At 44.2% G+C, this 22884-nt stretch overlaps 1 protein-coding gene across 1 annotated transcript; it reads right to left on the bottom strand.

The window, feature by feature from the left end:
- Positions 1 to 392: 392 nt before the first annotated feature.
- PRDX4 (peroxiredoxin 4) lies at positions 393 to 9483 on the bottom strand. The gene is made up of 7 exons (XM_086467895.1): positions 9231 to 9483; positions 6383 to 6500; positions 5257 to 5373; positions 4550 to 4672; positions 3760 to 3890; positions 2116 to 2150; positions 393 to 517 (listed from the first exon to the last, which is right to left on the bottom strand). The coding sequence occupies exons 1-7, from the start codon at positions 9481 to 9483 to the stop codon at positions 467 to 469; spliced, it is 828 nt and encodes a 275-aa protein (XP_086324021.1). The 3' UTR covers positions 393 to 466.
- Positions 9484 to 22884: the final 13401 nt, after the last annotated feature.

Raw genomic sequence — 22884 nt, 5'->3', positions numbered from 1 at the left:
TTGAACAGACTAGAAATTTAGTTCAGCAACTGTAACTTCTGGCTTTTGTGTTAGCTGCCATTGCCTCTGGACTACAGACTAATGCACCATAACGAAGTGGCTCTTTTCTAGCTGTAGCTCCTAGAATGTGACCAAGCAGACAAGATTTTTGCAGAAAGCTAATTTGCAGATTAAGTAATCTATCAATAGCAAAAGTCATGAATCTAAGCCTGAGATGCTAAGAGAAATAAATTTTGGGAAAATCAAGCATCTAAACAAGACTTACAGCGAAAACGTGTATTTCATAAGAATATTCTCTGATAACTATGCTTTGCAGGTTAGACTCCTGTTTAAGCAACAAGACCTTTCTTTAATGGTCTACTGCAGTTATGTGTTAGTCAAACTCATGAAAGTAACAAAATTGATGAAATTTTATTGGCAAAAATCCAAGTTGAATGTGACCTATGTAATTCAACAGAAGCGAGCCTCAGTTTAGTTTATCAAAATACTTCAGTTTTCCAGCTGGATCTGGAATTATCTGTGCAAGAAAGAAAATGAAAATGTTAGTCAAAAACCAAAACCATGCAAACACAACGAACTATAAAACCAGAACAGCATAGTATTTCATAGTATGATGCTAAGGCCAACCCACAGGCAACACTGAAGAGTAATTTACCAGTTAACTTGATACTAGATTTCTGTTTGTCTCACAAGGTACCTAACAGCAGTAGCAGAAAGATTTAACTGACTGGGGGAAGAGAGAGTGCAGCCTACCAAAGGAAGAATTTTGACAGCTGGGAACGCATCTACATTGCTTGCCCCAAAAGCAAGATAGTTTAATAAATTAACATCTGTAATCAAGAGTCTTAGAATTTACTTACAGTTCTTCCCTTGGCCACCACACTCTCATGGCTTCCTCTGGTTTGATCTAATTAAATCAAACACATTTAGAAGGCATGGCTACATCTGTGAGAAAGGCTTTTTGAGCTACTCTGCTATTTAAATTATCTGCATCTTTTGCACAGAGGAGAAAGAGAATGCTTACGTATTGTTTTTCATTTTTAAATGGGTAGCATCCGAGCTGTTAATCTCAGCATTGTAATACTGTTTTTTAGAAAATATGTTAGTCATATTATTTAGGTGATCCATGGTTATGGAGGACAGAACTTTTCAGTGCCAAAATACGTCTGTTAGGCCAGCCAGCCCTCTTTCATTTTACAGTCTTAATATCCAGCTTCCCGGACTAAGACACTCCTCTGCTAGCTTGAAAGAGGTGACTCCTAGCCCCCGGGCATCCCGGAAAGCTGTCACATCCAGCAAAGAAACATGGTTTAACGTTCCGTTGTTTTTACTGTCTGTTACAATGCTCACTGCTCTGCTTAGAGGCTGCTGGGACCTGCTTTTTGTTGAGACAGCTCTTAAACAACAACGCTCTGTCATCACCAGACGGTTCAGAAGAAAGCCACATGCTCAAATAAATGACAGTGATCTCATCTGAACTAGGCAGCTCAGACCTCTAGTGAAAGTTTCATTATTCTGCTGAGGCTTGATCCAAGCCAGGGAACACAAACAAGTTCAATGGGTGTTTATCTGAACCCCGGCTCTTCTGCTTGTGGTCACACGTAGGCGAGCAGTAACAAAGGAGGAAGAACTATTGTGCGGTAAAGCAGTGCTCTCTGCTGGAGTTCCGATAGTGGCACACTGGCTCTGTCAGATACTACAGCACCCTGGGAACCTGTAGCTTTCTTTTTTGGGTGGTGCCTAGGGTCCACAGTAAGGCTCGACAGAAACAAGAATTTATATGGACAAATAACTGAGAAGATAGGACAGATTCAAGAGTTTCCAACTTCCTCTCATCAGGTGTTAGCAGGAAAAAAAGTTCTTGATCACAAAGTCATTGCTGCTCAAGAGAGTTTTGTTCATACCCAGGGGGTTTGAAACAACTGGAATATGTCTAGTGTGAGGGAAACGAGCTCCTAATGAAATCAGTGGTAATCCAAAAGCTGTAACTGTAATAATGTGAGTTTACTCATATGATCTAATTGAAAGTTGCAAAGATTTTGGATTTGGATTTAGTGGAAATGATAACTGAGTGTTTTTAGTAGTACATGCACTTAAACAGAAATAGTGACTTACTGTTTCACTGCCAGGTTTCCAACCAGCAGGGCAAACTGGAAAAAAAAAAAAAAGGGACAAAGTTAGTAAAAGTATTTTTACAGACACTTTTGTGCACTCAATATTCTCTTTCTCAACTTGAAGTAAACCAGCACACAAGTGTCACGTGTAAATATCTGCAACTATTAAACATGCAGTATTCTTTATACGTGGGATGGTGTCATAACATTTTGTACCTGATACAACGTAGCTCTTCTGTTAACTGGAAACTGTGTGTGTCTATGCCTTGGTTTAATTATCGCACCCTTCTAGACAAAGTGCTGGCAAAGCAGTAACTGAGAATGAACACCTATTCTAGTAGAAACGAGAGTTTAATGATAAAATTCAGGTGACTACACAGAGACCTATCTTTCTTTCTTTAAAGCCAATGCTAGGGGAAATCTTTTAGCAGAGAGATCAGTTTAAAGATTCCACAGGAGACTGAGCAATTTTGTTTGAAGCCTTGCTCAGGAGTAAAGGGATTATAGCATGTGGTTAACATGCCGCGTGGCTGGGAGCCCTGTGACCATCTCTACAGTGGCACATTCTGGGGTGCCGCTCTCACCCATTCGGAGCAATCCCCCTGAGCCTTTAGCCCAATCAGTTATGCCATATTGCACTGCTTTAGGGTGTGCTGTCAGACAAAATGCCACAAACACAATTAGGAATTGTGGAGAACTTTTTTCCCTATTCTGTGCAAAGAATCCACTAAGGCGTCTAGGGGGGCTCTCCTCAGCATTCATGCAAAAGCTGGAAATAAACGTGGTACTCTGGCAACGCACTGCAGATCAATATTCTGGAGGACAGCTTTGTAACTAAATGAGGCTAGATTTCCGTAGTCAAATGCGTGTAGCCCAAGTATCAGCATTTATCTTTTTAAATCTGTACAGCAAAGCATAGTAGTGATTTGTACCTTCAGATAAAGGTACTTTCAAATACCGGGTGAAACTGAGTTGAAGTGGAAGTTAAGCTGCTGAACATGTGTACTAATATTTAAACAAACCTTTAAATAAGTGAATGTGTTTAAATAAACACATCATTTAAAGAAATGTGCTTCAACTGGGAGAGTATGAATTCTTGAGACAAAGCAATGATCAGAAGCCGGTGAAAGCTTCGTTGTCAGGGGAAGACGATGACATAGCACTTGTAAAGAAACCACAAGTACTGGCGGTCTGACTTGCACAGCATCGCCATGTATCTCGCCACGAAGCTCTCTCAGTTACTCGTCACAGATCCTCAATGAAGGACACAGGACAAGGATGGCCTGCATCTCAATTATTTTAGTACGCCAAAATGTACTGAAATATTGCGCCCGATTCTTCACAGCCTCACATTTTGTACAGATTTATGATTGCGACAGATGGTAAGCAACGCCTTAATTCAGACTAAGGAATGCTTTATGCTCTGCATTCTCATGGATGCGATGCAAAATATGCAGTACTATTGTAGAAAAAAACCTATGGAGGTACCGGACCACAGAATCTTGTAGTAGGGCAGCCAAACCACTTCATTCACTGCACGAGGCTGGTCTCTAATCCTACCGAGTACCTTTCTTCCAAAAAGCTACAAACGCAGCTTCCAGTCTAAGTCAAACCATCTTTGCCATGAAAGTATTTAAAAGAGCACCTTCTCCGTGTTTGTCTGTGTATTGGAATGCTTGTACTAAACGAAGCGTTTCATCCACTGATCTCCCCACAGGAAGGTCATTCATCGTGATCTGTCGAAGGATTCTCTTATCGTCAACAATGAAAAGGCCTCTGTGAAAACATTTTGTTGGGGGTGTGTTAGGAAAAAGAGCTAATTACCGTGTTGGGTTTACGCACTATTTTATGTCTGCTGGATGGGAGGAATTTGATCTCCGCAAACAATACCCACCACCTTACAGTACTAGTAACCTGCTGTTCTTTATCTGGGGTATCGGGTGACATGAGCTGAGGGTAAGGTAAAAACAAACCCAAAAACTCCGCACAACATAAAACTAAGCTTCGACAGGCCCTGCCAGGGGATGCTGCAGACGCTATGATGTTACAGGGATCCCAAAAGCAAGTCGGCAGGTTTATGAAAGATAGATATATCTTGAGGCCATTAGTTACCCTTAGTATTGACTCGGCTTGGACTTGGGAGGTCCCTGAGTAACTGCAATTCTGGAGGATTCTGCGTGTTTGCCCTGCTCTAGATATCTGCTGCTGATTGCTGTTAAACAGACCTCGACCCCTGTTCCGACCCCTATATTGACCTTGACCCCTGTTCTGACTCATTATGACTATTTTTTTGTGTTCTTCAATATTTATTTTGTCTCTCAGTAAAAATCCCCAAGTAAAAACTGCTCTCAAAGAAAAATTTCAAATGCTTCTTTAGACACAGAGTAGTAAGCACTTCGCTAGCAACCCCCCCGCCCTGTAACCAAGTGAAATACCTAAGTGTATGCCCTTGATCTTCCAGATATACTCCATAATCCTTTGAAATTTGGTGCGTCAAATCTGAAAGAAGTGGAATCTTCATAGGTCCAAGTCCTCCTTGTTTTCGAGGAGTATTAATCCTTTGAAAGAAGTGAGATACAGATGTATTTCTCACAAAGATTTATATTCCCTACACAAAGTGCCAGTACAGACAGAAGGATTTAGTGCAAGTGACATTTTTTTCATTCTGCACACAACGGAGATGAATGCTGTTTATGGTCTGAGCAAAACGTTCAGCAGATCTTTTGCCACTTTTGGCTACATTTATTAATAATGACCTCTGTCTTATAGGTTTTATTTGCTTTATACCAACATGCTCACGAACTGGGACAGTGTGACGCATTTACAGATACTTGCATCCTTATCTCTTTTTTTTTTTTTTTGGTATTTGAAGTATTTTTTAGACTGAGACATGAGGTATTTCAAGCAATACATAGCTTCAAAGCAACAGACAGCAATACAAACTTCAAAGATACAGGTACTTTCATGCACTAGGGTTAAAAATTTTTACCACCGAAAAATATTTTAAACACTTGCATCAAAGGCATCACACTTTTGCACACCATAGTATACCTACATAGGCTAAAAAATCTGCGGATACGGTTCTTCAGCTAAGATGGACCCATGAACAATATTTAGTGAAAGACAAGGATACGATACATACCATGCTAAGTGAGTGAACTTTGAGTCCACAGAACATGCTACTACTTCGGTATTGATTGCTCTGAATTCTTCAATTCTGTCACTGAAGGCGATTATCTCAGTTGGACATACAAATGTGCTAGATAATTTAAGACAAGATGAAGTCAAAATTTCATGAAACATCCAGTAAGTTCTCTGTTTAACTTAAAATTATGGATTTGTCACAAATGATTTCAGCTTTTACTTATTTTTTTTTACTGCTGCTTCAAGTATTTAACCAAAATACTGCCTGACAAATCTTCCAGCCTCAGACTCTAGCTTAGTCACAAATGGTTTATCACTGAAGAAAATTACAAACCTACAGTTAGATTACAGTCTGGATACAGTGTTTTTACAGTTACTTTCTTTTAGACTTTATGACTATTAGCTATCTGAATTTAAGCACAATAAGCTATTTTTTTCAGAGTAACATACTATAACTTGTTGTTACCATGCATGTCTGTACATTTTAACTATTCTGGCTTGAACTTTTTTCCACTACAGAAGAAATAAAGTGGTAAAGATCACGATTTCAGGGCCTTGAAGCTAAGGGCCAAGAGCCATGTCACCCCCTTTATGATATTAAGGTAGTTGTGCATCTCTGTCCTCATTTTGCGGAAAAGAATGGGATTGTCTGGCAGAAAGCAGAGACTTTTCACTCAGCCAGTGAAGTTGCTGCATTCCAAATAAAGGAGGGTAATGTTACGTGTTCTTAGGATGTTACAGGATGTGCTTAAAGGGAAAAGGCCGTCCATGCGCTCTAGAAAATATAGAGGGGACGCCGTCTTCTGTTTGCAGTAGCGATTTACAGCATCCACAGAACGTAAAGGTTGCCTGGCCGGGTACTACAGACTGAACGTTGATTTTTTTTGTGTGGAGACACAAATTAGTGGACACACTTAATTAGGTCAAAGTCTCTGTTACAATTTTACCAATGCATGATGAAAACGCAAATGCAAAGAACCTATTTTCTTCTGTCACTCCTTTCTTCTCCCCCAAACCCTTACCAAACAAATAAACAAGACCTCAAAAAAAGGAGAAAAATTAATGAATTAGGAGTCTGGTGTAGCTGCGCTCAGGCTTGGTATGTCTACAGTGGTCTTACTTACAAGTCAAGAGGATAGAAGAAGAAGACGAGATATTTTCCTTCATAATCTGTTAATTTCAACTCCTTAAACTCTCCATTAATGACTGCTGTTCCTTCCCAGTAAGGTGCTGGCTTGGAGACTGAAATACAAGGGACGTTCAATTAAAAGTCAGAATACGAAGCACGTGCTCAAACAAAGCTGTTCATTAGCTAGCTGGTGTGCAAGGACAACTGCTTCTCCTTTTGCTTGAAAAACAACCTGCTGCACACAGTTACAAAACCAAAAATTCCTCGCCACTTGAAACAGAGGTTACAGAACGATGAAGAAATGTCGGTTTCGGTACACATGGAAAGTAAATAATTTGACCAACCTGTGCTTATACACGAGCCCTGTGAATCACTGATAATCAAGGCCGCACAAACCTTATCTGGGCATACGGAACAACCACGTGTGCACCTCCAGCTCATGGCAGAACGTCTGTTAGGCTGAAGGGGAGGCTGTTTTACAAGTTCAGGAACCCTCACTATTTTGTTATGAACAGCTGTTGTGAACCAAAAGCATAAGGTGGTTTGAATTCATATGGTTACTTTTTAGTCATGAAAACCTACTTGGAATTCAAGTCCACAAAAAATATGTGCTACCACATGTTTAGAGACAAGTGCCTAAAATTGCAGCGTACACTTTTTAAACTGCAACTCCTAAGGAAATTGTAACTTGAAGATAGTTGTGTTTTAAAAAAAAAAATCCAATTAAAGCGCACAAAACGTATTTACTATTCCTATCAAAATGGATCACTTGAATTTAAAATATTGAAAATGATTCTGCCAGGTACTATTTTCATAGTAATGTGAATTCTGAGACAAAGGATAAGGTATGCTGGAGATACAAGGTGATCTGAAAACACTTGTGATGGCAAGGACGTTGACATACAGTTCCACAAAATCAGGAAAATGCTGTTGAGAAAAATATACGGAATCTCAATTACAATCTGGATGATGACTGTGGTGTTGGGCTTTCCTTTTCTGAGGAAAGGCCACAGCTGTAGAATATAGCTAGTGAGGATGTACAGCAAGGACTGCAAAAATACCCCAAATCATCAGGTGGGTCACGCCCCCGAGCAGGAAGGCAGTTGTGTTTGGTTTCCCTTGCTATAACCCACAAGGAACGCAGCAGTACCAGTGCATGCAGTCAGCAGGTGGGACTGATAATTTCAGTTCACATTTTTTGAAGAAACGCTCTTCTTCCTCTCAAGTCTTCTGCAGAATTCTTTCTGATAAAGATTTCAAGCCCTGGACTTTTAGTGTGTTTTTTATTAAGTCTTCACAGGTATGGGGCTATTTTCAAGTAAAAGAGAGGCTTAATCTCCCAAGTTATTTTGAGCTCTACAAAAATGTTTCAAGTATGTTGCTCTTTACAAAATACTGACACCCCAAATCTAATCTCTTTGTAGCAAAACATTCTCTTCCACAGACCTTCAGATTAGGAGGGAGAAAGAAATGAAATAAAATATGTTGTATCTCAACCCAATTCTAAATTAATTTTTATTTGTTTGCTTGTTTGTTTTTTGTTTAAAAACACTTCTCTGAAATGCTGTAATAACTTCCATTACAAAGGGAGGAAAACCCAAACAGTACTGGTTACAAATATGTTGACTGGTTTTCCATTTTTTAATTAGCATCTGTTTGCAAACGTTTAAAACCGAAGTTATGCCTTGCCTCGGTAGAGGAACAGGATTTCACGCTGAAAATTCTCACAGGGAAGATCGTTTCTACGTGACTCCTCACCATTCTCTGTTCTGCAGAACAGGACTTCTGGAGAGCGTCTGACCCCTTGACCATCTCACTGCGGGTCAACTGCAGCAGATGTTTGCACCTCGGTCTGCCATAAAGGATTTAAACCACAAGAGAGCGTAGGCACAAAAGCAAGTGACAAAGCGTTAAGCGTTACGAGAGGTGACCCTTCAGTATTTCTGATCGCAGCGCGAGCACAAAACACCCCTGTGTAACGTTTAAAGCGTTTCCCTGAGCCCATTCACTGTTTGTGGAACCACTGACCTTGCTAAATGTCTGCGAAATGTTAAACTCGCTGCCAGTTTACCACACGTAGGTAAAATATGACCAAAAAAAAAAAGATCAAAACGTAGGGCTGGGAGGGGCGGTGGGCCCCCTCGCCCGTCCCCAGCCCGCCCCGGGGGCACTAGGCACGCTGCTACGGCTAGAAGCCGATGCGGGGAAGGGAAGGCGTTCGGGAGCCGCGGGGTGGGCGGCGGAGGCGGGTGCTGCCTCTTCCGCAGGGACACCCGCGACCAAGCCGCGGCGGGCCTCGCAGGGCCAGGCGCTGCTCTCGGCGCAGACGGCGCGCAGCGCCGTCAGGGGAACGACCCCCCGCCGGAGAAGGGCCTCGGCGCCGTCGGAACCCCGGGGGACGCCGGCAGGACGGGCGGGCGGGCCGGCCGCCACCCCGCCGCGGCGGGCACAGGGCGACCCGCGGCGGGCACAGGGCGACCCGCGGCGGGCACAGGGCGACCCGCGGCGGGCACAGGGCGACCCGCGGCGGGCACAGGGCGACCCGCGGCGGGCACAGGGCGACCCGCGGCCCCCGCCCGTCGCGGAGGGCCCGCGCGCCCCGCCTGACGTGGCGCTATCCGCCGCGCTCCCGCGCTGCGCCCGGGGAGGCCACCGCCCCCCGCCCGCCCCGCGGCCGTTAACGGCCCCGCGTGACGCCCCCGCCCCCCGCGGCGCCGCCCGAGCGGAGGCGCACTGCGGGCACCTCCCCGCGCCGCCGCCCCGGCGTCGGCCCCGGGCCGCCCCTCAGCGGCAGCGCGACAATGGGCGCCCGTACGGCGGCCTCCGCCCCGCCCGGCACTTACTCTTGGCCTGGCTGAGGTGCAGCGAGTGGTCGGAGACAGGCACGCGAGCCGCTTCCCCGGGGTAGACCTGTCCTCCCGCGTAGTAATGGCACTGCTCGTCCCCCCGCTGCCGCGCCTGGCGCGGCTCCTCCGCCTCAGCCGCTTCTCCTCCCAGCGCCGCCGCCGTCGCCAGCTGCAGCAGCAGCAGCAGCAGCGCGGAGCGCCGGGCCCTCGCCCCGCCGCCCGCCCGCAGGCGCCGCCGCGCCGCCTCCATGGCCCGCCGAGCGAGTGCACGTCCTCCCGGCGCGGCGGTGGAGGGGCGGCGGTGGGGAGGAGCCTGGCCGGTCCTCTCGCACACGCTGCCAGCCGCACGGCCCGGCGCCCCGGGGCCGCCCCCCTCCCCGCGGCGGCTGCGTGGGGAGAGGCGGAGGCGCGGGGCCCGCCGCGCTGCCAGTCTGCCCGGCACCGCCACCCCCGGAGCCGGCCTTCGGAGGGGCCGGGCGCGGCCTGCCGGCTGGGGCCCGGGGCTGGGCAGTGCCGGCGGGGCCGTGGCCTCATGCTTAAGCCCCGGAGGGGGTGGTAGATTATGTCCGTGTTTAGAGAAAGAGAGAAAAGGAGAATACCCGTGTATGTGGAGAGAGAGCGTGCATGTCGTCTAGTGCGTGCGATTGCAGAAGGAAGCTCCGTCCCAGTATGTGAGATTTCCCGTCTGGTATGTCTCCTATCTGTGGCAGTGTGGGTTCTGTGGGCATTTCATCACACACAATCATACCAATCTATGCCAAGTGCAGCTTGTACTTTCTTGCTTAATGAACACACAAAATGTGAAAAAGCGTGCTGCCTTAGGTCTGAAATCTCAAACTGCTGCCAGCTGGGCAGCAACTTGTGAATGAACACCATGTAGTGCACGTGGTGGCTGCACTGGGAGTGTGGTTCAACAGGAATGAGACTGGTACGTGCCTTTTAGTTCATAGAATGATTTGGGTTGACAGGGACCTTTAGAGGCCGTCTAGTCCAAGCCCCCTGCAGTGAGCAGGGACACCTTTAGCTGGGTCAGGTTGCTCAGAGCCCCGTGCAGCCTGACCTTGAGTGTTTCCAGGGATGGGGCTTCTACCACCTCTCTGGGCAGCCTGTGCCAGTGTTTCACCACCCTCAGTGTAAAAAATTTCTTCCTTACATCTAGTCTGAACCTGCCCTCTTTTAGCTTTAAATCATTACCCGTTGTCCTATCGCAACAGGCCCTATTAAAAAGTCCGTCCCCATCTCTTCTGCAGGCCCCGTTTAAGTACTGGCAGGCCACTATAAGGTCTTTTTGGAGCCTTCTCTTCTCGAGGCTGAACCACCCCAACTCTCTCAACTTGTCTTCACAGGGGAGGTGCTTCAGACCTCTGATCATCTTCATGGTCCAGATGCCTTGGTTCAAGTTTGCCTTGTGAGAGGTCATTTTGCTCGGTGCTGGGTGGATTGAGGTTGATATCATAAAATAGTAATTCAGCAGCGCATTTAGTAACAAGCAAGGTTTTGAAGACAGTAAGTAGGCTGTGACAAGCAGTAGGTAAGGCTTTGCAGCACAATGTCTGGTTGAACTAAGTTACTCTAGGCATATTGACTGGGACAGTTCAGGTCATCCGTCAAGTGTATCAGTTGAATTGTAACTGGATCCTTAAGAATTAAGATGTGAAAGAGCTGGAGCGATCCCTTGTCAAAAGTGGGGACTCCATTGACCTTTTGTGCTTGGAGCACTGTGGATACCATCCTTTGGGAAAACTGGTGGTTCAGTAAAAAGGTTACTCCAGTCTGATGATGTCAGGCTCTTAACAGAGGAACACTTGCATCGCATCCTGTCTCTGCAGATGACTGGTGATAAATGCACCTTCAGGATGGTATGGTACCCATGCTGGAATGGACAGTACAATTTCACTCTTTTAAAAATGATACAGAACAGGCATGTGAAGAGCAGAGCCAAAAGAAAGTGCTGAGGGCTGTTTTCAAAGAATACAGGCTCTGTAAAAGAAGAAAGGGATTAGCAGGGCACCCACCATTATAGGTGAACAAATCTTACTATTTTTCTGGTTTCCTAAAACAGAATCCACCCTTTAAGAAGATATTTCACAAACTTAAATTCATGGAAGTGGGAGAAACAAGACCTTGCAGGCATGTTTGCACTTCTTAACCTGTGGTTTTAATGTTCCTTTCTGCTGAAGCTCTGACTCCTCTTCAGAAGGAGCTCCTTTCCATTCCGATCTCTTGTCACGTTTGCCTTTAAGTCCCAGTCTAGGTTCTACAAGTTAGGAATCATGCTTGTAAAATGCCATTCATACTGTTGCTGTCACAGTAATAATCTTACTTGTGCGTATTTGCCCGCGTGAAGGAGTAGAAGATTACTGAGGATCAGAAGGGCAAGGCTCTGGAACAGCCCTCTGATGGCTATGGAACAAAATACCTACATAGCTATTGGGCTTGATAAGCATGTGTGAAATGATAAAATGTATTAAAAGTCTGCCTTTGGGGGGAAGGAACTTGATGGCACATGAAATCCCCTTGTCCTGTTTTTTTTACAGTGAGTTGATGGTGGCCAATCTCTGACTATACCTCTTAATATGTTGGAAGCAGGATAAAATCTGATCTTTTCAGTGCTGCTGTTTAAGTTTGACTTCCCTATCAAGAGCATGTCGTTAAAAGGAGATGAACAAAATGCATTTGCTTATGTTAAGCACTCTGGCTTTGATGGAAAAAAGCACTTCAACAATCTTTGTACTCCCACTGGTTTCAGATTCAGGTGTGCCTTACATTTAAGCTTGCTAAAGAGTGTTGGTAGATTACTGTCTTACATGATCCAACTCCAGTAGTACTGAATTTAATATCAAGCTTTCCTCAATCTTGCTGATTGTAAGGAAAATGACAGTCATGGCCTCTGTGAGTTCACAGAGGAAGTTATTTTGGTTGTTCCCACTTTTTTTTTGCTGGTGTTCTGAGCCGTAGGAAATGGGAGTGATTTGAAAAGCAGTCACCTAGTGAAGTTGAAAAAAAATGGGCAGAGAGGTATGTGCTTTGCATAATGTCAACATTCCTCCATCGAAAGGTATTCCCAAATACCTATAAATGAGAGAGAAACCCAGTAACATCAATGCAGCAAAACCAGAAAATAATCAGGCCTCCTGTGAGTGGAGAAAATGCTGAAGGACAAAAATGGGTTTTATCTGCAGAATATAATGTTAGCTAAATAGCACTAATTTGCCGTTCAAATGTGATTAAGTATATATAGACATGGAACAGAGTTCAAAAGAGCAACAAGAAAGGCTTTCTGGCTGCTGCTGTACTATCAAGACTTCTGGAAGTGATTAAAAAATGAAAAATTTCATAAATGAAATCCAAGAAGTAATCCAAATATGTATCACTCTTTGGTGTTCAAATGGAGAACACAGCCTTCGTTTTTTGCCTGGTGATGAAATACTTGAACCGAATCCTGATTTTTGGGTTTAAATTGATGAAATTGAGTGATGTTGTTAATATGTAATAAGAGAAACACTGTGCTACATTCATCCAGTTGTACAGCTCTTTCTGAAGTTGGTAGGGTTTACCGCATGCAAACGGAATGCTCTTCAATCCTTCCTTTCCTCCACTGAATTACAGGCAGTGTTCCTGCACGTCGTACCACATTCAGGCCTGCAAGGATGGTTCAGTTTTGGCAAACAGCTTGGCTGTGGTCGGGTGTCATTGCCACGGTGGAACCACAGTTACGGGCCCAGGGAGTGATTCAGGCTCCTAAAGCAGTTTAGAAATGGTTATGGAGGTTCTGTCTATTTTTGCTTGTAGTAATAAAATACCTCACTATCATTTAAATGACCTAATATAAAAATATCTTGGAAAAATTAGCATAGTGTATTGTAGCAAAATGCCTGTCGCCATTTCCTGGAACAGATGGAGCAGATGTTCAATATTGCACTGGTGGAACTAGCAGTTGGTTTTATCCTCCTCATGGTTTACAGGGACATTTTAACAAATACATTGCATTGCTTGTCATGCATGACAGAAACTCTGTAGTGTAGAAAACTTTGCTGGAGAAAAGAGGGTAAAAAACATCTGTTTTGCAAATGGTATTGGATCAGAATGACCATAATTAAAATTACCAGTTAGAGAACTCTTCTTTTTGGCTCTTGATGAGGCCAGACTGGTGGGATCAACCATGTGTGTGCTGACTGCAAAGGGTCCTTGAAGAAAAAGTGTATCAGGCTGAGAAGTGCTGGGTGGTGCCATTTGCTTTGACAGGACCTTCATCCTGACTTCTGACTGCTGCTGATGTTGCCAGCTAGCTGAAGCAGTATGGCTGAGTAAATATAAACATAAAATTATTAAATCTGCCACGCAGTAGTGTGGCGGTATCATAGATACATTTATTCCCATAACTTACCTTTGGGAAATAAATAGCTACTGTTTGGAGATGAATTTATGTTTTTCCTCTGCAGATATACCTGCCATAGGAAAGTTCTGCTTCATTTCTTCCCTTTTCTCCTTCAGCTGGCTCTGCTTCTTGCGGCATCAGTATCAGCAACCCTGTGGGCCCTGTGTGATAGGAGCAGGACCAAGCTTGTTATTAATGTATTTGACCAAGCATAGCAAGGGTGATCAATACTGCTAGTCACTGGGCGATGGGGGAGTATGGTTCCTAAAGCACCACCTGTTCCAAGCTTTCTTCTGCTTCTGTAAGAGCTGACAGAATCTATGAGTCTGTGAATATAAACAAATGCTGTGAAACCACCTTCTTGACCTGATAAATATGCAGTTCTTGCAGGGCCCTGTCACTTTTCCTTTGGCTGTCACCTGGGGGGTGGGTTACATGGTGGGTTTATGCTCTATCCCATTTTTTCTTCCTTTAACAAGCATGCGTTCGAAGAAAGTGCCCAAAATGTCTCAGAACATTAGCTCAATTTTTGGACAGTTGCACTGACAAGCAACGACAGAGAAAGTCAGTGCTGAACAACACCTGTTAGACCTAAGCTCTCCTCTACAAGTCAGTGGACTATGAAGGATAGTTGAGGAATTACACCAGAAAACCAGTGGCAGATGTCTGGACCTGCCCTTGGCAGTGTGCTGCAGACGTGCCCTGAGACCATCACAACTAGGAGGCTGGTAGCCGCAATTACCTAGCTAGCTTTGTCTGGTGCTGCTGACCAGGAGAGACCTTCACCCACAGAGCAGTAACCCCGCTGCACCAAGTGTAGTGGTCTCCATCCGTGCCATTTGCAGGGATTCACAGGCTCCTGCCCTCGGGGTCCCACCCTTGGTTCTGCCTTCTCGGGTCTGAATGGAGACTAGCACACTCTAAGTTTCAAGCTCAGTCAGCCTTTGGGAAAAGGTGGAAGACTCATCACCTCGGCTCAGACAAAAAGTGAACCCGTGTCCTGCCCTTTCACATGCCTGCACCACAGCCTCATGGATAGAAAGAAACCCTGTAGCGACCCAGTTTCATGTTCTCACAAAACAGAACAGAGACAGATGTTGCTGATGGTTGTTGATGACACCTGGGTATGCCTCTTCTGTGGGTAGTCACTAAAGCCTTGCTCAAGCTTCTGGGTGTGCTAACTGCCTTGCATTTGGGCTAAGTGGAGGAAAAATGAAATGTTTAGCTGTTGTTGAAAAAGTAGACCTTACTGCCTGAAGCATGGGTGATCTCCTCAAGATCTGTAGAGGAGAGGAGAGGCTGCATTCCCATGATACCGGGATAACGTGGTCTTAAAAAATTCCCAGCTCCTCTCCTGCCCCCCTTCAGTCTTCTCTTGAAAAGCTGTTTGTGTTATCTATTTTCTAGCACTGTTCTATATGTGAATTTGCCATTCTCTTCTACTTGGACTTGTGAAAGAGAAAAATGGCTTTTGAACAGAAATATTTATACACCTGATGTTTTAGACGCTTTTACATTGCTCACTAGGTGGCAGTAAGATGCTGTTACACCGATTTAAAATATTGAAGTCCAAGTGCCTGAAATTTCCTAAAGTTTGAGGATCCGGTATCAGAAACGCTTTTTTAAAATATGAGATCCACAAGTGTAGGAAATGCAAGATGAAATCTATATTCAATACTCATGAACATCGCCAGTTCCTGTGAACTTGTTACAACAATAAAGGTAATCAACCTTGTATAATTTTTCAGTGAGAAGTTTTCTCTATTGTGTGTCTGAGAGTGAAGATGCTGGGGATAATAAAGTAGTCTCTAAAAAAGGAGAACAAAATAAGAAAAAAAAAAACCATAAAACTTGTGATGAAAGAGGTGGAAATTTGTAACAGAAGATAAGTTTTAAACTGGTCATTGTGGAGCACTGAAATCAACATTGAATTTTGGTTTCTGCTCCCATTTTTCCTAGCTACACACAGTTTCCTGGGAGTTTAAATAGCAGTCCAGAAAGCTATCATCTCTGCTTTAACTAAGCTGATTGGAGTGCACAGGCCCTCGTTCTTCTCTGCTGCTTCCACAGAAATCTCTGTGCTCCATTTAGAGTTCCTGTAAATAAATGAGGACTTTACCATCTTTTATGTTAACATCCTCATCCATTCCAATTCAATTTTGCATACATTTCAGAGATTCAACTATTTCAGCTTGTCCGCTTGGTCTAATACAAGGACATAGAGGTTTTCTTGCAAAGCAAAATTTCTTAGTCATTGGAGATGAAATAGGTCTAATACGTGTGTTCCTCAGACCATAGGTATATGTCTTGAATCTCCTTTAGTTAGCTCCTATAGTCTAATTTAGCATATAAGTTCTGTTGTTAGTGAACTGTGCATTAATTTAGGTCAATACTAACATGACTCCTGTTTGAGTCAAAGGTCCTTCTCTGCTTTGGATCGTCAACTTTCTAAGTGGCTTTGGGAAGTCATGCGTCTGTGCAAGAGCCCATATTTGGTCTACCACATCTAAATTAGAAATTGAATGCTGTGGTTTTCCCATAATGAAAGTAAAAAGCCCCCATTTTTTATAGCTAGGAGTTTTATTTATTGTTGCGTGCTTACTTTTTCTTGAGAAAGGCATCATTCTTAGAAGTTTAGAAAAGTTCACAAGTTTACGAACTCTTAAGTGAAAGCATAGAGATTTCAAGATACTATCTGTGTTCAAGATAGTACACTCAAAGTATGCTACCTATGTGCAAAGCATTTGTATGTTTATACCCTACAATCTCATTCACCATTACAGAATCAAAATATGGAGGAAAATGTTTAGAAGACATTTAGCATGTCTTCTAAATATTTCTAAATCTTATAAATATTGCTAATACTTGCTACTGTTGAGTGCAGCTGATTTTCTTCTATCTGTTGCTCTCGAAGCCTATCGTAAAGCATGATATGCGACTTATGCACTTAAATCACAATACAAGAATGAAAACAGAAATACTGTGACTGTTTTCTTCAGTATGCAGTCTAAAGTGATAAAAAAAGGGACTAGGTTGGTTCACGCCAATGGGTACTCTGAAAATAAAATAGCAGTTCTGCATGTGCGCAGTTCCTATTAACGCTGAGGGCTGCTCTCTGTGCAGTTTGGGGCAGCAAAGCCTCTCCCTGAACCTGGGGACAGGTATGTCTGAACCTCTCTGGAGCTGCAGCAGTCTTGTCAAAATTTGTGGCATCTCTGCCATTCACTGGGTGGGAAGCGCTGCTAAGTTGTTCCCCCTATTTTTAAAAAGATTTAAAAACTTCCAAAGATTTTGAAGATGGTAAATATTGCCGAGATAAACAAAATAGTGTGTTGACCTGCTGCACAGCTAGCTGTTATATGGAATTATTCCTCAGGCCTACGCTTTGAAATAGTTGTTATGAAAAGTTGGCTGAGTGAGCTGAAGTTCCCAGTTAAGAAAGCTGATAACACAGCATAGTCTGTGGGGCAGAGTTCCTCCCTTAGACCTGGGTGTTGATTTCTGAGATAAGATTTCTGCCAGATGGTATTTTTAATGGAAAAGAAACAAGCAGCACTTTAAAAAAAAAGAAGTCAGATTCCATATCTCCTGATAATCCTGCAGGAAATCAGACTTCAAGGTCATTTGCAACATTTGCTGCCATTTCGCAGAGGGCTGACGTGATGCTTTTCATCCTGGTGAGTCTGCAGACACGTTACCAACAGACTGGAGCCTTTTACTGTTTAGCAAGGAATAATTAATTTTAAAAATGACTTGTCAAAAAAGCCTGACATCATCTCTTTGGTGATTTCATTTTTATTACCCATAAGGTCAATTTACTTGCTGGAAAGCCATGGATACAGCCAGAAACAGCTGTGGCAAGTTGGCATCGATACTGAAGAGGCTTGGCTGTGCCACGGGCTTTGTGCTCGATTCCTCCCCAGGCAGTGGCAGTACGCTTTGCAAGTCACCCGCTCGCTGCGCCTGGTGCCTGGGCACGTTCGAATAGGTCACCGTAGTAACCGCTGTTTAGATTTACCAAATTATTTGTCAAGGGTCGGTGGGTCATTATGATCCCACGCCGCTTCAGGCTTCAGCACATCCACATTCCCCTCTCGGTGCTCCTGGGTGCTTCTGATAATGGCAGGGGAACCGCTGCGGGGTTGTTACTGTGGGAAGGAGGGATTAGACTGTCACCAGCAGCCCAGGGTATGTCCTTCCTCACCAAGGGTTTGTTTTGAAAAGTTAGAAATAAAGAGCAAGCAGAAGGCTCCGGATGACAGAACATATAGCCTGTTCGGTAAATGTGCTAAATCCTTCTGCACCCACTCAAAGAAAACGTGAGTCTGCTCTGTCTGTAGCTCCAGGGGCTGGCTGCTTTTTGGAAGCTGTAAAGATTTTGCTGAATGTCTGTGGTGTGAAGCTTGCTGTTAGTGACGGCGCTGCTCCCACAACTGAAGAGCGTGAGCTTTGCTGGGCAGCAGTGATCTGCTTCTTGGCAGACCAGTGAGGGAAATCACTGGACTGAAAGTCTCCTCTTTCTTCACCCCCAGTGGCACATAACAGCCCCAAGCCTGGAAGAAGGGAAACAATGAGCCCTGTGCCTTGAGCTTTTGTGCAGTGTTGCCAAATTCAGATGCCAAAAGGTCAGGAGATGGAAAACAGTAACTGTAATAGACTTGGAGATCTTTGGACCTGTCTGGTTCCTCGTGTGCATGTAGGGTTCACAAGTCTGGGCTTTCATGTTTGGTTTAAGTGAAAGGTGAGTTTTCATGTAACTGTGAGACTTTCAAAGAAGGGACTTTGGGGAAAAAAGGAAACATTGTGATGCTCCTGCAGAACCAATGGCATCCTGGGGTGCATCAGGAAGAGTGTGGCCAGCAGGTCGAGGGAAGTTGTCCTCCCCTGCTACTCTGCCCTAGTGAGGCCTCAACTGCAGTACTGTGTCCAGTTCTGGGCCCCCCAGTTCAAGAGGGACAGGGAGCTACTGGAGAGAGTCCAGCAGAGGGCTACAAAGATGATGAGGAGACTGGAACATTTCTCCTACAAGGAAAGGATGAGAGACCTGGGGCTTTTTAACCTGGAGAAGAGAAGACTGAGAGGGGACCTTATCAACGCTTATAAATATCTAAAGGGTGGATGTCAAGAGGATGGGGCCAGGCTCTTTTCAGTGGTGCCCCGTGACAGGACAGGGGGCAACGGACACAAACTGGAGCACAGGAAGTTCCACCTCAACATGAGGAGGACCTTCTTTACTCTGAGGGTGACAAAGCACTGGAACAGGCTGCCCAGGGAGGCTGTGGAGTCTCGTTCCCTGGAGGCATTCAAAACCCACTGGACACAGTCCTGTGCTACGTGCTGTAGGTGAACCTGCTATAGCAGGGGGGTTGGACTAGATGATTCTGTGATTCTGTGACTGTGATTCGGTGATTCTATGAACTGTGTCCAGCCTTTGGGCAGCTGAAAGCAGAGGATCCTGGAGATGCCTCCTCCTTTTGCCATGGACCAGATTTGGTCTTGGCTTTTATGAAAGCTGTAAGGGCAGAGTGCATGAGGCTCTGTGCAGCTGCTTAGCCTCTGCTGTGCCTGCGGGCTTGTCCTTCCATGGGCCGTCTGAGGGAGAGGCCAACAGCTCCTTCCCCCCTTCCTTCCCCAGCAGGAAACTGTTGGTGGGAGATGGGGCAGGGTAGGGAATGTTTTCAGAGGCCCGTTGGAGAAAAGAGGATTATAGGCATCACCAGGAGGAGTCTGGTGTTACTCTGCTTCTACTCTGCCTGATGGACCCCACTGCCCTGGTTGAATACCTCAGAACAGCTGGGCCAGGCCTGGGGTAAGAATGTCACCTCTGAAAGATTGACTCAGATACCTGAGGGAATTAGCAGGGAATAAATACTTAAAATACAAATATTGCTAAAATATTATATGAAATGAATGTTAATGGAAAAAATGAAACATTAGTGAAGTATGCAGGGCTGGAAACATTGCTATGGTTGTTAGGTTTCAATTAGTTGGAAACCGTTCACTCAAACTCTGCTTCTGTGTAGTGATTGTCCTAATGTGGTTGGGTTTGGGATCTAGTGCTGCTGGATTTTCCTTTCTTAATGAGTGCTAAGTACTGAAATATTCATTATACATGTGTCCTCCTGGCTTCTGGATTGCTGTGGAGGGAGATTTTTTTTGTACACTGAATTTTTCAGTAAATGGTACCAGTTATTGCCTAGTGGTGCTTACTGTAGCGCCAGTGACATAAATGGTCCTATCCAAAATATGTTTCATCTGAAATGAAATGTTTGATGGTATTTCACAACAGGAAAATAGTGCCACCTTATCTTTTTCACCTTTCAATTTTAAAAATGCTGTGAAGTTCAAAGCATGTGTTTCACAGTGCTCCATGAGCTTATGTGGCTGTCTTTTCGTACATGCACACATAGACACATACGTGTGTTGGTGAGAAAACTCAAATCAATTATTTTTCTTCCACTGGAAAGCTTTACCTCTCCAGTGGAGAGTACTCCATTAGTATTAACATACTTCATAATATCTGTTTTCAGAGACAGGAACATTTTTAATCCCTGGTCTTGCTTCACATGAGTGGATACAGATCTATCTCTTAACTAGAGCATTGGTATCCCGAATTATAATGGCATATTTTTGGGCATCACTGTGTGGTCTGTTTTCTGATTTCTTGTCTGGAAGTCTTTATCTTTGCTATCTTACCTATCATCTAATGTGTTCTGGAAACAATTTTTCCTTCACATCGCTTCATAAACTTCTGCATACACTAGACTGGAGGTTCTGGGCCATTTCTCACATTTTGTAATGAATTTTCTGATTGAATTCTTTTATAGGTAGCACCTCATACATGTAAAAGAGTGCCTAAGATCCTGGTGGATTTTTTACTGATTATATGTATAAAGCTTTAAGAACTTGTGACACATTCTGAAAAGCTAAGTTGCCACTGATACTTGCACATTTATATTTTTCAAGGCATTGAATGAAAAATCTGAAAAGGGTTAAGAATAAGCCCATTAACATAAAAATAAGTAAAATTAGAAAGAACCAAGTATGTTTGCATAGTTAAATTTAATTTGGAATAACTACAACAGTTTGGAATAACTACCAGATATGTTGACACATAGCTGGATGTTATTTGGGGAACGCTGTCACTGGCAATAATTTAAGTAATATCTTTACTTAAGATGAGTAGCCGTACCACCAAGGTGGTTAACCTAGAATCATAAAGGGAAGGGCCAATATGCTTGTGTGGCTTCAAAATTTTCGTCCCTGGGCAACCCATATGAATTGTAAATTGGGCTTTTGTTAACACTTTTTAAAAGACAGCTCTATGGTGTGATCTTCATCAGAGGTAGCTGAACATGGGGGAGAAGGTCAGGGGCCTCATCCCTACAAAAGCAGATCCCCAGCTGGGCCTGAGTTTGCAGGACGAAGCACAGCCTGGCTGCAGGAGAGGTCTGGCTGCTGAGGGGAAGGTTATTTTGCAGGGGGTGTTTAGGACATTAAAGCAGTGGAAGCAATCTGCAGAACCAAGCAGTTGAAGAAAAAAGGAAAGGAGTGTTAGTGGGGAAAACATCATGATGGGGAGGGAGACTGTGTTGTAAGCAGCGTAAGTGACTGCTTCTTGAAGCCACTAAGCAGGGAATCCCCAGGAGAAGAAACAGTGCTTGGCACCATTCAGAAAAGCAAGCGGAGCCTCGTGTGCGCGGTTAGGGCTGGAGGCATTTTTGGTCGTTGCAACCGCAGCGTACTCTGATTCAGCCAGCTTTCAGTAGCAGAGCAGGAGCACCCACACTCCCACACCTCTTCCCCCCAAATCCACTGCACTAAGGGACCACAGGAAGGGAAAATGGCAATTTGACACCAATCTTTAAAAAAAGACTTTGGAAAGATGTCAACGTGGCTTTTGTTGAGAGAAATCATGTCTGAGAGAAATCTGCTGCTGTTCGGCTGAAGCACTGACATGCGTGTGGATTAGGGTGATTTGGTTGGTACGGTATGCTCAGATTTTCCAAAAGCTTTGGATAAGCTCCTTAGTTGGAAGATCCTAAAGAAGCAAAACTGTAGCAGGATGAAAAGAAAGATCCCGTCTGGAACTGACATGAGGTGTAGAAATAGACTGTCAGGTATTTCAGTGGGAGATAACAAGTGGAATCTCACAGGGATCTGCACTAAGATCTGTGATGTCTGGCATATTCATAAGTGGTCTGGAAAATGTGTTAAATAGTCATGTGCTGCATGTTTCTTTAACTGAGTTATTCAGGATAGGAAAAATAAAAATCTACTTTTAAAAACATGGAAGAATCTCATGATACCGAGTGGCACTGCAGTAAAATGGCAGCCCATGTTTGCTGCCAATGAGCACAAAATAATGACATGGGAAAAAATAAACCTGATTGTACAATGCTGAAGATGGGCTTTGAACTGCCTCTTACTGCTCAGGGAAGAGAGCTCAGAGTGGCTGTCAGTAATTCTCAGAAATGTTGGCTGAGGGCTGAGCAATGCTCAAAAAAGCAAATAAATTGTCAGAAATTGCTAGGGAAGACACAGAAAACAAAATAATCATTTTGCTGTGCATTCACCTCTTGATTACTGTGTGCCATTCTGGTCTCCCTGTCTAAGAAAAAGTATAGCAGAGCCCGAAAGGGACAGAGAAACCTGACAAGTGTTTTCAGAAATAGAGAACACCTTCTGAATTGAGATTGATTAAATAGACTCTTTAGACGGGAAAAGAGAAGGTAGAAAGGCATGCGATAGTGGTGTTTAAAATCATGAGTGGCATGGAGAAAATAAGTAGAAAATGATTATTTGCGTTTCTCCCAGAACAAGAACAAGGGATATCAGGTGGAATTACTGGGTAGTGGCTTAAGCAAACAGCAGCAAACAACTTGGTTCTTGCAGTGTGTGATTAAACTGGAACCAGTCTCACAGCATCTGCTGGGTGTCAAGAGGTTAGATGGGCTCAAAACCGATCAGACAAATTAATGGGAAAAAAAATCCATCAGGGGCTATTAGGCAGCAAGATGACATTCCTGCCTGAGGAACTGCCTGCGTGGCAGGCTGCTGGATGCAGGGAGGAGAGAGTGGAGAAGATGCCTGGATGGTGACCCCTTTTTAAAATTGTTTCCCTCGGTATCTGCTGCTGGCTCCTATCAGCGGTGGGATACTGAACTAAATGGACCTTTGATATGATCCTATTAGTTCTTCTGCATAGTGTTTTTATGAGGAATGAGTGTGGGAGAAAGACACATAAAACACTCCAGAGACCCCCAGGGTCCT

This window comes from Leptosomus discolor, chromosome 1, assembly GCF_034619465.1.
Source record: "Leptosomus discolor isolate bLepDis1 chromosome 1, bLepDis1.hap2, whole genome shotgun sequence".
Lineage (NCBI taxonomy): Eukaryota > Metazoa > Chordata > Aves > Leptosomiformes > Leptosomidae > Leptosomus > Leptosomus discolor.
This window is presented reverse-complemented; position numbering and strand designations above follow the sequence as displayed.

Bases quoted from the DNA above. Each gene is read 5' to 3' on its own strand.
- PRDX4 (XM_086467895.1), bottom strand. From the start codon at position 9,483: ATGGAGGCGGCGCGGCGGCGCCTGCGGGCGGGCGGCGGGGCGAGGGCC. The intron at 5,374-6,382 runs GTAAGTAAGACC...TAAATTATCTAG, and splicing joins TTCTTCTATCCTCTTGACTT to CACATTTGTATGTCCAACTG. The intron at 4,673-5,256 runs GTATGTATCGTA...CTTCTTTCAAAG, and splicing joins AAGTTCACTCACTTAGCATG to GATTAATACTCCTCGAAAAC.